We start from the raw sequence: 15789 nt of genomic DNA, 5'->3' as shown, positions 1-15789 counted from the left end.
CGCTGGGTCTACGGGCCGAGGCGGAGTCCGGGCCTCGGAGGCTGGAGGTGGAGTCAAGGGATACTCCAGCCACGGCAACGCTGGAGGATGGCAGTCCCGCGGAGCTCACACCGTGCTGATGGTGGGCTGAGGGCAAGCAGAGGGGCTGTAAGACGACAACGGAGGAGGAGGCTGGAGCGGGTGGGAGGGCGAGCATTTGTGAGTCTCTGGGCTTTCAGGGCTAAACTCAGGAACGGGAGCCCACTCTGGGCTGAACGTGGAAACAGGAGCCCTCTCCGGGCTGGACGTGGAAACAGGGGTGACAAAGGGCTCCGAGGAAGGAGGGAGGAGAGGGGGAAAATCGACTTCCAGCTCAGTTTCCCAGTCTATAAGGTCCCCCTCGAAGTCCAACAGTCCCAGATGTATAATTAGCTCACCCTCAGCCGCGGTGCAGTGTGCGGAGCTCCACTCCGCGCTCTCACCGTCCACGGCTTGCTCCTTTGCGGCACTGTTGCCGGCTATCGCACCTGGTCTGACGGGTAAGGCTCTGATTCCGGGGCGATCCTCCGCTCAGTCGCTCAGCTTTGCGCTGGCTCATCGATCGCGGCGGGAATAGGCTCTCCGTCATCGGTGGGCTCGGGCTGATGCTCTGCACTGCGGGGAGATGGTGGGCTGGGCTCTGGGTCAGGAGCGGATCTGGCGAGATCATCCACGGGGCAGATGGTGAATGGCAATCCGTTTCTCGCCAGAGTCCACACCACGAAGGCGGCGAAATCCTCTCGAGGACCATCTTCGGACGACGGCGCTCTGCTTACGGTGTTCAAGCTTGCGTCATAGAATGAGCAGAACACGTCGTTTGGGTAGCTGGTGGTGTTAGCCAACAACAGGAACAGTCTTGTATGGTCCTCGAGAGATTTGTCCCCCTGCTCCAGCAGGAGGAGGAGGAATTTCCGAACGAAGGAGGGGATCCATGGACACCACGGGAAAAAAAGGACACTGTATAAAAAAACGAAACAAAGAACGGAGGGTAGACACGGAGGTTACTGTTTTCGGTCGGGTCTACTGTCACGCTACCCTGTTCAGGGAGCACGCTGGAGGCACGAGGAAATTTTTAACAGTCTTTAATCAAGGAAACACTGGGAATAATCCACAACAGGAGCTTAAGCAACACGTAGAAAACAAGTAGACCCGACAAACACTGAACGCAAAGGCAGAGACTTAAATACAAAGGATAATTGGAGAAACACAGGTGCATATGATCATAATCAAACTAAACGAGGACAGAAACATGACCAAATAAGGAAAAACCAGAACAGAAACAGGGGCAAAACCGGTCCATAATCCTGACAAATATGTTATTAATAGGCCTGCTAATAAGCAACCTGTAAATAGTGAGAATTGGTCCCTATACTAAAGTGTTACCTAAAATTTAAAATGAAAATGGGAAATATAAAAATAAAAACGAATTCAAAACATTTTGAAATATATATAATTTACATTCATTTGCAATTACCATGTAATTAAAAAATCAGTTCACACACGATTTACACTTTATTTTAAGGTGTCTTTGTTACAGTGTAATTATACATGTAAGTACGGAGTAATATTAATTAGCATACACTTACTATATGGTTAGGGTTAAGATTAGGGTTTGGTTTAGGGTTACTTGCAATAGTAACTACGTTATTAATGTAATTATGCATAATTAATTGTTATTTTAATAGTAAGTACATGTAATGTGTAACAAGGACACCTTAAAATAAAGTGTTACCACATATTCTTTCAAAGTATAATATTTCTGTAATAGGTGCTCTTTTTAAAAGCATGCTAACTTTACTTCTTTTTCACAAGGGTTTTCTTCGTAAAGCTGCTTTGGAGCATTTTGTATTGTGAAAAGTGTTACACAAATAAACTGAACTAAAATCAAAACAGCTAAATGTGCATAAAGGCATCAGTTTTGGCGGTTAATATTCAATTCACATGAAGATTTTAAACAAAGCCTTGAGACTAAAGCCTTTACACACTGACCTCAGACCACTCTGAGATCTCCCACTGTGGACCGCAGCTTTTGCTCTTGCAGGCTTTCCGTGTGATGGGCTTCTGCAGCTCCGCAGCCTGACACAGCTCATCATAAACAGAGCTGTCAAATCCCGGCGCCATCATCTTCCAGCAGCGCACCGTGCGGAACTGAAACCCCTCTCCACATGTCCGGGAACACTCGCTCCAGCGACTAGTTTCCCACCTGCCTCAGAATACAGAATACAACAACTTAAGATCTGTCATCAACAGCATCTACGGCTTCCAAACATCTACACCTATGAATTTACCTATAGTAAAGCAAATTATATCAAAACTCAAATAATCGCATGAAGTTTTCAGTAACAAACCTGGGCAGGCACTCTTTCCCTGTACAGAATTCATGTGTGGGCTCCGGTCTGGTCAAAGCGTCGCAGTAGCTCTCATCCACCTCTGACCCGTCATACTTCACACATAAGGCATAAGATGTGCTTATGCCTACAGACACAGTGTATAGTGTCAGATTGGTTGTGTGTTTGCAAATGTGTCGCACTGTATGTGTGTGCTTGTGATTTCACCTGTTGTACATGTTGAGCTGCAGGGTGCATACGCAGAAACCTTCCATCTGTACATGTCAGTCATGCTGATATCACGATCTAGAGATTCCACCTCAAACTCATTACTGCTGGAGTAGGAGAAAAGAGAAAGAGAAAAAGATGGTGATCAGTGCTGGTTCTTTTTTTTTCAACTTTTGCTTATGTCACACAATTAAAATATCATATATTATATTTTTCTTATCTAATGTTAAAACAATGTTTTTCATGAGTTTCACAAGGAAAAACAAGTCCGTTTTAACAAGAAAATTAGGCCTTTATATGCTATCATACAGCATAGAAATTTTTTTTTTGCTTTCACTTAATAGTAACAGATAAATTACAGTTACATTATAGCTATATAATTCTGCACATTGTTTCAAATTGTTTTGTAAAGTAAATTGTTTTGTCAAAAAAATAAGCTTAATATAGAAACAAAAATTAACCTTTATCTATTTAAAAAAGTAAAATATATTTTAAAAATTCATTGCTAAAAAGAAAATGTTCATTCTTTTGTGGTCGGACCAGTGAAAATATTGGCTGGCCAAAACAAAAATAAATAAATAATCCAATCCAATTGGATTTTTTTTTTCTGAATTAGTCATTTATTTATGAAAAGACAAAATATACACCTAAGAAATTGCTACAAGAGTTTATATGCCATTTAAGTGAATAAGGTAAGATAGGAATTGGCCAGTCCAAGTTTGAGTTGTCTTATGGTCCGTTCCCAGTTCTGTTCTCCTCATTTTTTTCTCCACATGATTCCTGTCTCAATTCAAACTGCCCAAATACAGCTAGAAAAGCCAAAAATATAACTATAAAAAAAATTAAAGCTTGTTATTTTACAGTACATAGGCTAAAAAGAGTGCACCTTGAAATTACCCACCCTGACGCTTTCACACTTTGTATGTTTGCTTAAGTCCGAACAAGAATTTGATTCACTGGACTACATTATCATCAATACAGTTACTATAGCAGAAAATGTAAATCCCCCGAGTTCCTACATATCCATAATTTAAGAAAAGGTCAATTTATTTTTCATAATTTCATGTTAACTTGCCCTTTGAGAACTGAAGGCTGGGAAAGAAAAACCTTTCTACCGTTTTCTACCCTAACAAGCACATCTGTGGAAAGGATGCAGTGACATTTTGAAAGATTGGTGCACATTTCCATTCATAACAACTCAAGCCAGACCGTGGCAATAAATATGTCAGAGCATTCATCTAAAGGCTCAATACGCTCATATGCCTTCCATCTGACCTCTCGCTGTGGGGGGTTTGCACTGGCTCCACCTGGTGGAGCTGGAGAAGGTTGGCCTGGTGGCTTGTTGAGTCATTAGTCCTGGTCTCAAATACAGACTCTCCATCTGGACTGTGCATGTCCAGGTTGCCTGGGTAGATCTCCAGTGTCAGGCTGTTGTCCAGTGAAGAGTTGAGCTTGAGTACGGCACAACCCGTGAGTGCAGAACCGTCTTTACAGGGCTGTCTGGAGCCTGAGGGCCATGACGCTCCATCATAGAAGAGACTCTTCAGCACCGGTGTAGATGTGTGGTTGGAGTCACTGGAACTAGACGAATCACCATCAATCAGGTTGGATTCAGGGCCTGGACAACAGCAAAGCATGTTTAAATGTGAAATCAATCAATCAATCCATGACATCTTAGTCTTAGCCTTTTCTTTATAGCATACAATTTCTGTACAATATATACAGTACATGAACTAAATATAAAATGGATATTTTAGATGACTTTTACAGAATGTACTCTGTATTTAACAAAATATAAACTACAATTCAAAAGTTTGGGTTCGGTAAGATTTTTTAAAAAGATAACACTTTTATTGAGCAAGGACACATTAAATTGATCAAAAGTGACAGTAAAGGCAGTAAAAACATTTATAAAGACATTTATAATGTAAAAGATTTATTTTCAAATAAATGCTGTTCTTTTCAACTTGTACTTAATATATATATATTCACCAAAGAATACTGAAAGAAATCAGTGATGTTTTCCACAAAAATATTAAGAATATATTAATAAAAAGAAGAAATGAGCACCAAATTATAGTGACTGAAGGGTTATGTGACACTAAAGACTGTAGTAAACTTTGCCATCACAGGAGTAAAATACATTTTAATAAATATATTCAAATAAAAATAACAGTTATTTTAAATTGTAATAATATTTTACAATATTACTGTTTTTTTTAAATGCAGACTTAGTGAGCATAAGTGACTTCTTTCAAAAACATAAAAACATCTTACTGCCCCCAAACGTTTGAATGATATATATATATATATATATATATATATATATATATACCATATTTATATATAATATTTGCATATTTAACATGTATTTAATAAACTCTTTAGTATAGCTAATAATAATAAATGATTTTATATCTGTAGCTACATCCGTCATTAACTCTAATACAATTATCCAGAATTAGTTATAATTGAATTATTGTACAGTACACTTAATTATTGCACTATGAATACTTTTCTGAACTTTTTTCTGTTACAGTGCATAGACTAAAAAATATATGCATTTATACCATACCTCTTTAAATTCAAGTTCTGACACTGATGTTGCTTTCACTTTGCTTTTTTTTTTTTTTACACTACACTTACCTGAGTTTGAAATCATGTTTCATATTGTCAAAATTTTCCCACATTTACATCAATCATGAACCATACTGTAGTTCATATGAAAAGAATACCCTTTTTCCAAAAAGACCCAAAAGCAGTTTTCAAGCAAAACACAAATCAACTGAAGCTAAACTTTATGGTCAGTCAAACCCAGTCAGTCCGTACCAAATCCTCTAGAGTGAAATGCCAATGAATGAACCCTAAAGCTTACTTACCAAAACTACCTTGTGCCTCAAGATGGTGCATTTCATCATCTAGCTCGTTCTGGAGGACCTCACTGGCAGGTCTAAACAATACCAGACCAGGCAGCTCACTGAAGTTTACAGAGGCCTGAAGTTCCCACAACAGCTCTTCATGACCCACATGCACATCCACATTATCTTGAGGTCCCAGTGAAGTGCTCTGGTTGCCTTTCTTTCCATACTCCTTACGAGCCTCGATTTCATTATGAGTGGAGGAGAGCTCCGTAGAGGACGTGTTCACCTTCTGCTCTGCCGGTGAGGGGTCTTTGGATGTCTTTGACATCAGGTTGCTAATTTGAGGCTGCTCAGGGGTAGAGACCATGGGAGGTGCCGCCCTCAGCTCCGGCGCTCGAGGAACTGTGTACTCGTATGTGATGTGAGGCATCTTTCCATTGAGGTTGTAATACTGAACAAAAAGAAAACAGGTACTTAAAAAATACAAAAATTATACTATATACCAGCTGTCTGAGATATTTACATATGAGATAAAAATAAAAACATGGTTGTGAGGATTTTACATACCTATATACCTACCATGACATTCAGGGCCTGATGGGTGGGACCCTGAGCCATGATGTACTCAAAGCCATCAGAGAAGAGGTTAGCCGGCCTCCTATATTTAAAGACTGTCCCAGCAACATGGAAGTTCTGTGGATTGTCAATCACACTGTTCCCATTGAAGAAGAAGTGACCAGCTTCATCAGACAGAGCTAGAAGATGATGAAAGATACATTTAATCGTTTTTTCTCTTTTCTCTTTGCCCACCTGAATTTTGACAGATCAACCCAAGAAACTCTTACCCAAGATATTTTCAGTTTTCCGCCGCTCTATGATTTGGATATCAGTAGCACCAACCGGTATATTGGTTATGAACACATAACCTAAAGAAACAATGACAAATGAAAACATTTGAAATTATCCGTTACATTTAATTATTTGTACATAATGTTTGTGTTTAATGAGTGTGTCAAATTAGGCATCTTTGTTAAAGAGATCAAATTCTGTCATTATTGACTCTGATATTGTTCCAAACATGTATAACTTTACTTGTTGTGTGGAACATAAAAGAATATATTTTGAAGAATGTTGGTAACCAAACAGTTTCGAGTTCTCATGTCGAAAAATATAATGGATGTCAATGGGAACCGAACTTGTTTGGTTACCAACATTCTTCAAAATATTTTCTTTTATGTTCTACAGAACAAAGAAAGTTGCTCAGGCTTGGAATGATATGAGGGTCAGCAAGTAATGACAGAATTTTCATTTTTGGCTGAATCCATCAATTTTGGTTATCCCTTTAATTAGGGCTGCACGATAAATCGCATGCGATATTTAATGCGCATCTTGTCAGTAAAGCCGCTTCTGTAATCAGCGGTAAATCTCCATCACGTGCGGGCTTTCACATTGAGCAGCATTTACTACACAGAGCCGTTGTTCTCTGACAAGCTGCGCAAAAAATCGCACGATTATGAACGTGGTTTTGCGCAGCTTGCCAGTGAACAACGGCTCTGTGTAGTAAATGCTGCTCCATGTGAAAGCCCGCAGGTGATGGAGATTTACCGCTGATTACAGAAGCGGCTTTACTGACAAGATGCGCATTAAATATCGCATGCGATTTATCGTGCAGCCCTACCTTTAATTTATCAAATAAATGGCTAAAAGGTAACAAATTTGGCCAGAGACCAACCCTTAATGCTAACATAAGGTATACCTAACTGTGTGATCCCTTTCCTGTAAGATCCTGAGACACGATAACAAGAACCTCCGTTTCCACCACAGACTCCACATTTGTCTATGGTTTTACTGGAATACAATTTCCCATCACACCCTACCACCTGCAACCAAGAGAATAGAACAGTTAGCACTGAGCATAACCTCACAAACACGGGGCAAATGTGATCTTTTTTTCACAGAAGAACATAAACCTGATCTCTGTCCCATTAGATCATGCTCACCGACCCATACAGTACCTCATATTTAGAAGATTCTTAATTATTCATTCTCATATCCTCTACTATTACACTTATATTACCTTTGCTGTCATCTAACACCCATTCAAAGTTCATCTTTAAAAACACTAATAATTTAATAACACTGTTAAATGTAATTTTTAGCAAATCTCAAAATGAATATCCATTTTTCATTTTTTTTTTTCATTAATTTTAATATTAGGGGATATTGTCTATTTACCCGTTTGCTATAGCCTTAACATGAAAAAAAAAATATTAGTCATAATTGTAAATAATAGTGTATAACTACTGTAATTAATAATAATAAATATAATAATATATAATTTATATTTATATTTTATATAAATTAATATAATATATCAATTTCAGCTCAACAGAGTCCATGTTTCTGTCTGGTTTTAGATTTTATACATTTTACATTTAGAATAAATTGATGGCGATTCATGATTTCTTCTTACAAGACCTATCGCTATCAACCAATAAAGCGATTGTCAATTGCAAAACTGCTTTGGCTACAATGTCAAGCATCCTTAATATATAGCATTAAGGTAACCTTCTCAGCTTACATGACCTTGGCTGCTTGAAGCTTGGAATAATCTTTGCACCAAATATTATCCTGACACACCTGACACTGGCCCTCAATGCAAACACCCTGGTAGACTCCGTCCCTGCAGAACGTCCCATCATGGGCAGGCACCAACAGCTGCCTTTCTCCTGTGGTTGTGGTGCACTGGAGGTCACATGGCTTATTGGAGATGTTGATGTAATCATCTGAACAGGAGGTGACATCAGCAAAACATCATTACGATCTAGGCTTCGGAGAATTCCTCTAGAGATAATAGGTCTTTATGGAATTGAGAGGCCTCTTTTGTACATAAGGGACTATGGGCTGAGGAAATAATCCTAAAGGGGCATCTGTGAGCTATAATAGAGCTGGCCAGGGGCCAAGACAAGAAATTCAGAAGAGTCTAAAACGCTGAAAGGCTGAAAGACTAGGAAGCAGAGCAAATTAAAGTGATTTGAAAAAACAGAGAGAAAGAGGTGGAAAAAGAAAACACTGAGGGACGTTTTTTTACCCGGATAAAGTGGAACCCACTCATAGTGCTTCCTGCCGAAGGCTTTGGCATTGAACTGAGAGCACTGGTGCTGTTTGAAGCTGATTCTGCTGTTTGGGCACGGCTAGGCAAACATCCAGACAACAATAAAGACACAGCTCGTGAGCCAGGCAGCAGGTCAAACAGCCTGCAGATATTAGAGCTTCAAGCCAACATGTGTAAAAATGCACAGTTATGCCAGATGGCTTGGATGGAGTATTCACATTATTATGGGTTATCCTTTAATTATGCACAAACATCTTTATGAAGATCTCATAAACTTTTGGCCATACCTGATTTGTACACAGCTGATACTGTTTGGACGGTCCAGTGCAGAAGGAACTGTTGATGTTTTGGGTCGACGTCAGTCTGAAAAAGGGTTATCTGTATATAAGTCCTTCAGATCTTGATGGGACATTCAATTTTTACTCATTCATGAAATGATCTGCAGATATCAAAAATTCTAGGAATGCACCTACCTAAGTTGATTATGATTTTACTGTTACAGTGGACATAGCCGATTTAAATGTTTTATTTTGTAAATGTGCTATATAAATAAACTTGCCTTGCCTTAAAAATATTATAAATAAATTCAATAAAATAAAACATTAAAACTTAAATCAGTCGTTTTCAGTGAATTTAGGCATCTCGACATTTAAAAAAAATGATATTCATTTTCAGATTTGTTATAGATTGTATTTAACATTTAATAAATTATTAGTTGTTTCTAAAGATACATTTTAAGTGAGTGCAAAGGCGATATAAATGTAAACATAGAGGAAATGAGCTGCACAATTAAATATCCAATATCAAACATTTCAGATGAATAAAAAAAAAAAAAACATGAATATCCCTTGAAAATCCGTCCTTTTTCTACTTTTCTATCATTACTACTGAATAAAAACTGCCTACACCAGTACTCGACCAAACCAGTTCAGGATGGTTTATCCAGCTGGGGACCAGTATTAGTTTAATATAATTGATATACTGTTATAGTTTTATTAATATTTTCTATACTTTGTTTTCATTTTTATTTAATTTTTAGTAATTTTGTTATGTGCTTTTGTCATTTTTATTGTTTTTCTTTTCTAAATATTACTATTTGTGTTTTATTTATTTTAGTTGTTTAGTTTTCATTTATTTCCAGTTACTAAATTTAGTGCTTCAACTTATTTCTGTATTTCAGTTAGTTGCCAAAGAAATATTTCTCATTTTTGTTTGTTTAGTTTCATTTTCGTTATTTTATTTTTTTATTTCAGATTAATTCCACATAGTTTTAGGCAGTAAACTAGTTAACCGGTAACAGGAGTACTTCAGCATCCCATACTGGTAACCAGCATCCATATCCACAGCATATGCCACTGGGATCCCTCTAAATGTTTCCATACATGATTCTCCTCATCGTTCTAGCTCTCTCTGTCCCCTCCCCCCACGCACACACCTTTCGCTGCCTCCACCATACTGGGAAGTGCTAATGGGAGCCAGCTGGACTGGCTCAGCTAGGGCCCTTATCTCCAGTGGAATCTCCTTGAAATGTTTGACCATTTGCTCTAAAAGCCATTTTATAAATATGTTTGTCATTCTGAGCAGAATTCCCTGTGTCATGTGGGCCAGTGGATTTATGTTCATTCCACATGACATTCCTCTGGGTGCTCTGGAGGATATTAGTCAAGGGGGAATTCTCTCCCATTTCCCCCTTTCTCATGTGAGGGTTCACTTGGGTTAGTCTAGTCTGTGCTCTGGTATAGGCTGAGGAAGGGAACGTTGATCTATACACGTTTTATCTTTAATGGATGGAAGAAATTCGATTTTCATATTTTCTCTCTTTCTTTGGAGAAACTTAACAAACTATTTGTTTAAAATAAACTAAAACAAATAATACATTTAAATAAATTGATTACAAATGTAAAAATACATTTAAAAATGAAATCATTTAAATTAAATGTAAACAAGTTGCAGATCAATCTTGAAACCGCATAAACACATTTCATTACACCAAATACACAAAATAATGTTCTTTTTAGCAGCATCATATGGCCCCTTTAAGTCAAACAACATGAAAGAGAAACTGTGCATTCAAGGCCAAATAATCCCACATTAAATTAATTCTGTGACCTTCAAGTTGATCGTGAGTGACATTACCCAGTGTGAAAAGTGGGTTCAGACCAGGGTCAAATTGACAGCTCTCAACCCATAGTGGAGAACCTTGCACAATGCATCAGACCTGTCACTTCTGATTAGTACAGAATCAGAGGGTCATTTTTCCTAGGGTGAGCTAGATCTAAATGAGCTTGTGTAATATCTGAGAGCGGTGTACCTCTGCTGCAGACAGTGACGCTCTTGAGAGCGCACTCCTCCTCCGCAGGTACGGGAACAGGTGGACCAGCTGCTCCATTCACCCCACCACTGCGCTACCTCGTCTGGCTGCCTCTGGAAATCCTCCCTCCCCTCACTGCTGTCCTGGCAAAGACAGAGACACAGTGCTTCACTGCTGCACACTTGCATGATAACATGGAAAATCTGCAAACAATGGCAATTATTGTCAGACACAAGCACTTCTCTGTGTAACTTGTGGGTAAAAGTGGTCATGACTCTCAAGGAACTAATATTAATCAAATGTTGTTGTAGTACAGATCTTGTTTCCTATGTTGGACTCAAGCATTTATAGTAAAGTATTAAAAACTGCACCTTATTTAAAGAAAACGGTTGAAATGTTATATAATACAGAATATAAAGACTTTGTAGGATTTTGGAATTGAAACCACTTGTCATATTGCAAATTTGCAATGTTTTTATATATTTTTAAATAGATAATATTGTGATCTTGTTTCCTGTGTTGGACTTAAGCATTTACAATGAAGTATTAAAAACCTAATTTTTTTTTTTTTTTTTAAATGGCATGGTTAATACATATTGTAAAAAGGGGCATAATATGTCTCCTTTAAGACAGAAAGCAACTTAAGACAACACATTTGCAAATTTAACATTATAATATAATATAATATAATATAATATAATACACAGAATATAAAGTATTTGTAGCTTGTTTTCTGTGCTGGACTTAAAGTGAAGTATTAAAGTGAACTATTATGCTTTTTGACTTTTTCAACTTTAGTTAGTCTGTAATGTTGCTGTTTGAGCATAAAAAAGATCTGCAAAGTTACAAAGCTCAAAGTCCAATTCAAAAGGAGATATTTTATTTAACAGAAATCACAAGCTTTCCCAAGGCAGACGAACTTACGATTGATTACAATCATCCGGGTTTAAATCGCGCTCAAATTGATTTGATTTTGACGCAATATTTACACAGAAACTCTATGGTAAGGGGCATGACATTTCCCGACCAGGCGCCAAGTGGTGCCAATCACAACACACACTGGCCCAGCTAACCAATCACAGCACATTTCGTATTTCAGAAGGCGGGCCTTCATTTGATACAGGAACTATTCGAGCCGTTCATGCCAGACTGGGGAGAGAGGTGTTGTAATAATGTAAAATATGTGAAAAATAATGTGTTTTTCGAAAACATAGTATGAGAGCCTGTTTTAGTACACCCCCAAAACAAAATCAAGACTTTGTAAAAGAGCATAATAGGACCCCTTTAACAACTCACAACATCATTAACAGTACATTTGCAATATAGTATAGAATGTGAAGATTCTGTAGTACTGATTTTCTGGTATATAAGTAGTAAAAATGGAAGGGTAGAATAGAGTGTGATGAGAATAGAAAATAGAGAGCAGAATAAAAAAGAAAAACAGGACAGTAAAAAAAAAGCACTTTGGCTAAAATCCAAAACAGACTGGCTGTCTATGAATTTTCACTGAAGAAGCCCAGACAAGCCTAGACATCAAAGTTTAGAGAGACTTTGTGACTTAAGAGAGAGAGAACAGTGGAGGGCAGTTTTAGGGAAGAGATGGAGTCGAAGGTGAATGGAGCCCCCCTAACGGCCCAGATGAAAGGGCCAGCGACTGTAGGCAAATTAAGCAGACTCCTGTTGTCTAGACAGCAGGTTAATCGCTCCTCTTCAAGCCGTGCATCAATGAACTTTAACACAACACAGGCACGGCTCCATGGAAAGTCTTGTGAAGCTCTCAAAGAGAAGAGCTGCCCAGCATGGTTGATCTCAAACCAGCTTTAATGGTCAACGTTTGGATTTTGGTATAAGGAGGAGGATTTACACAAAGACCATTTTCTTCCTAGAGCTCTATGCACCCGTTGACCCATCCTGAATAGTGCGCTGTTTAATCCACAACTGACATTTGGAAAGTTATGGTATGTTTAAGCATGAAATCCACTTGTCTGAAAGTGACATTTTGACATAGATGTCCACTTACTGTCTTTTTTCATGACTGAGTCTCTTTAGAAGCACAATTACAGCTGAATATGGACTTACAGTAAAGTATGACCCTTAAAGCAAGAACACTTACTTGTCCTGCAGGCTTGTAGAAATGCATAATGGTATGTTTAGTTGTAAGGGAGTTTAGCAGCCCCTCTCTACAAACCCAAATAGCTTGGCAAGAGCAAATCCAGTGTCCCCCGCCCCAAACGCAGGGGATGTTAAGGCGATCTTGTCCAAACAAGAGTCTGCATGCTCATATGTTTTTTATCTGAATGCCCTCTGGATGTTTAGATTATAAATAGACAATAGACTTTCTCCCACTTTCTAATGCATCCTAAAACGGAGACCCCCTAAGGAGACCACATGGGCCCGATGAGTTTCGAAATTGTCACTTCAGTTGAGTTTAGTCTGCTGATGCTTGAACACGGCGCCAGTCAGGTCGAACCGGTCATAAACGTGCTGAACTGGCCATCAAAACATCTTTTATAGCACAACAGTAATATTGCTTTCAAACAGAATGGATGAATAACGCCAATAAATGTTAGACCAAACAAATGAGGGGATGACAATGCGCTATTTATGGACTACTAGCAAGACACTTTACATTGTAAATCATTATTTTGATTCGAATCTTTTCAGTGAATCGGTAGAATCAAATACAATACCTCTTTGAATGACTCCATGAATCGGACTGAATCAACGGTTATCTAGTCAACAACTTTGAATGGCTCTTTCAAATGGGGTGAAATGTAAGTTTAGTGGTAGAAATATTAACCAATACAACTTGATTGACTTTACTGACAGCTTTATAAACACATATAAGAGTTTGTTTTAAGAAATAACCTAAAACATTTGTTTTAAATGTGGTGTCAATTAATTTTAGAACCATTCTGTATACATTATATTTCTTTTTACGATCTAAATGACTTTTGTTGTGATGTTTTAAGAAATGAATAACAACACAAAGTAACAAATTTAGGTCAAATGTAGGCCTACTGAAAAAAATTGCTTTGAAATGTTTCTAAAAAGCTGAAATGTCCAGTTGTTTTGTTGTGATAGGCTATGTGATTGTTGTTTAAAGGTTACAAATTTTTCTTCCAAAATATAACAGTATTTGAATGTTTATTTTTATTGGGCTATCCTAAGAACGTTAAAATGTCCATGATTAGAACCGTATTTAAAGGTTACAAAAACGTTCATCGAGTACAACATCATAAGGACATTTTGAGAATGCTGATCGATCGCAGAACGTGTTCTTTCAACATTATGAGAATGTATATCAAATGTTAATGAAGTTATAAGAACGTTCCATAATCATTAAGTATTTATGTAATGTAAAAAACGTAAAGTGTAAGAACATTCGCCATTAGATAATAATTTAAAACCTTCGAAAAAGAGTACGTAAACACGGGACCGTTTGATGACGTAATTACGTGGTGACTGAATAGGCTTGTTTGAGATGAGCAAAATCTGCGCAGAACCGATCACCGGTGATCACCGCGAGATGCATGCCGGTTAGAAAAGTGTCCGAGTTACGTCCGACTTGCTCTGATGTCATGCTGACGTGTGCCAAAAAACTCTCGCGAAGGCGAGGCGGCTGTGTATGGGATTACATTTCTGCCACATTTCTGCGCGCGAAAGATCATATTTTGAGCGCACAAAAGTGCATTTTGCACGCGCGCGATCTGAGTTTTGTGGAGAAAACGTTCGTTTCGAAAGAAACGTTTCATTCGAGAGGTCTCTGATTGGCTGGAATTATGGCACATTGTAACGCTGGGTTGTGCTGAGCACGCAAGCTGTTGGCATTTAGAGAGCACTGAGGGCAGGCAAGCCGCCTACTCGCCTACATTTCAGGCGAGGCGCATCTCAAACAAGCCTGCTCTCCACCGACTGCGTTGATCAAAAGCATGATGGGAAACAACTGACTGGTGACACAGCTTAATGCTCATTGGTTCAGACAACCGTGATGCTGCGTTCTCGTCTAAAATGTTTTTTTAAAATTTTTTTTTTTTAATCTGATTTCATGTGATTATGTATTTAAATTATCTGCCTTTGATCTCGTTGGTATCTGCTCCACTTCGAGAGGTCAGAACTGTCCGTCTTGACTGCGCTTATTTCACTCCTCCCCTCACTCACTGCAGCCGCCTACTCTCGCCTACATTTCAGGCGAGGCGAGGCGCATCTCAAACAAGCCTAATATGTTTTTTGAATAAGGTTCTTTGAAACTAACTGTTCGAAAGAACCGATTCGCGGAAATGAGTCGGAGTTCTCATCACTAGATTCACCTCGATTCAACTCACTCTAGTCTCGACTCAACCATGCAACAGAAAGAAAAGTTGTCACCGGCACAGAGTCCAGAAGCCAAGTGAAAAAGATTTTCAAGAATAGCTATTACTTCACTTGTAATTAATTAATTAGCTCACGAATTGTTAAAATACGCTCGCGAAATATCAAAATGTGCATGCGGTTTAATAAATCGCTATCAAAATCGTAAAAAATATAATGTGCAGCTTTAATTTGGGAAATTCCAGACATAAAAACTCCAGCTGGGCTTTGATCTCAGAACCCGAAACAGCACAAAACGCGTTATAAAAGAGCAATGCCGTGCTCGTGGACGTGGTCAAAACCGTTTTTTGGTGTGAAAGTTTGATGTTAAGCCCGCCACAGTGGCTCTTCTCGTTTCCTGCATTGTAACCGGCATTTGTAACTGAGCGCTTATTCAAACCAGCGTTAGTAGATCAAGCCTACGACTTCAAGCCCAAAGAGTGTTTCACAGCGATCTGTACAAAAATGAACGCGATTTACCTTAACATTTGCACCTGCTGCCGTATTAATAATCCATAAATGTAAGACAAAGTAGTGTAGTAGAATATGTCCGAATCTTGAAGTCCAGAGACAGTACAT

General features: G+C 38.4%; 1 protein-coding gene across 1 annotated transcript in view; it reads right to left on the bottom strand.

Annotated features, from left to right (window-relative positions):
- LOC107722581 (ADAMTS-like protein 2) overlaps window positions 1-15789 on the bottom strand; it is a 23120-nt gene extending 7331 nt beyond the window's left edge. Inside the window, exons 1-13 of the mRNA XM_016530994.1 lie at window positions 15691-15789; window positions 10861-11003; window positions 8837-8912; window positions 8526-8628; window positions 8075-8220; window positions 7191-7314; window positions 6280-6360; window positions 6014-6189; window positions 5453-5885; window positions 3849-4191; window positions 2574-2677; window positions 2367-2493; window positions 2008-2221 (exon numbers count right to left, since the gene is read on the bottom strand). Coding sequence (XP_016386480.1) covers window positions 2008-2221; window positions 2367-2493; window positions 2574-2677; window positions 3849-4191; window positions 5453-5885; window positions 6014-6189; window positions 6280-6360; window positions 7191-7314; window positions 8075-8220; window positions 8526-8628; window positions 8837-8912; window positions 10861-11003; window positions 15691-15789 — 2169 coding nt within the window. The remainder of the gene's footprint in view (window positions 1-2007; window positions 2222-2366; window positions 2494-2573; window positions 2678-3848; window positions 4192-5452; window positions 5886-6013; window positions 6190-6279; window positions 6361-7190; window positions 7315-8074; window positions 8221-8525; window positions 8629-8836; window positions 8913-10860; window positions 11004-15690) is intronic.

Source organism: Sinocyclocheilus rhinocerous, unplaced genomic scaffold, assembly GCF_001515625.1.
Source record: "Sinocyclocheilus rhinocerous isolate Xijiao unplaced genomic scaffold, SAMN03320098_v1.1 scaffold541, whole genome shotgun sequence".
Classification (NCBI taxonomy): Eukaryota; Metazoa; Chordata; class Actinopteri; order Cypriniformes; family Cyprinidae; genus Sinocyclocheilus; species Sinocyclocheilus rhinocerous.
This window is presented reverse-complemented; position numbering and strand designations above follow the sequence as displayed.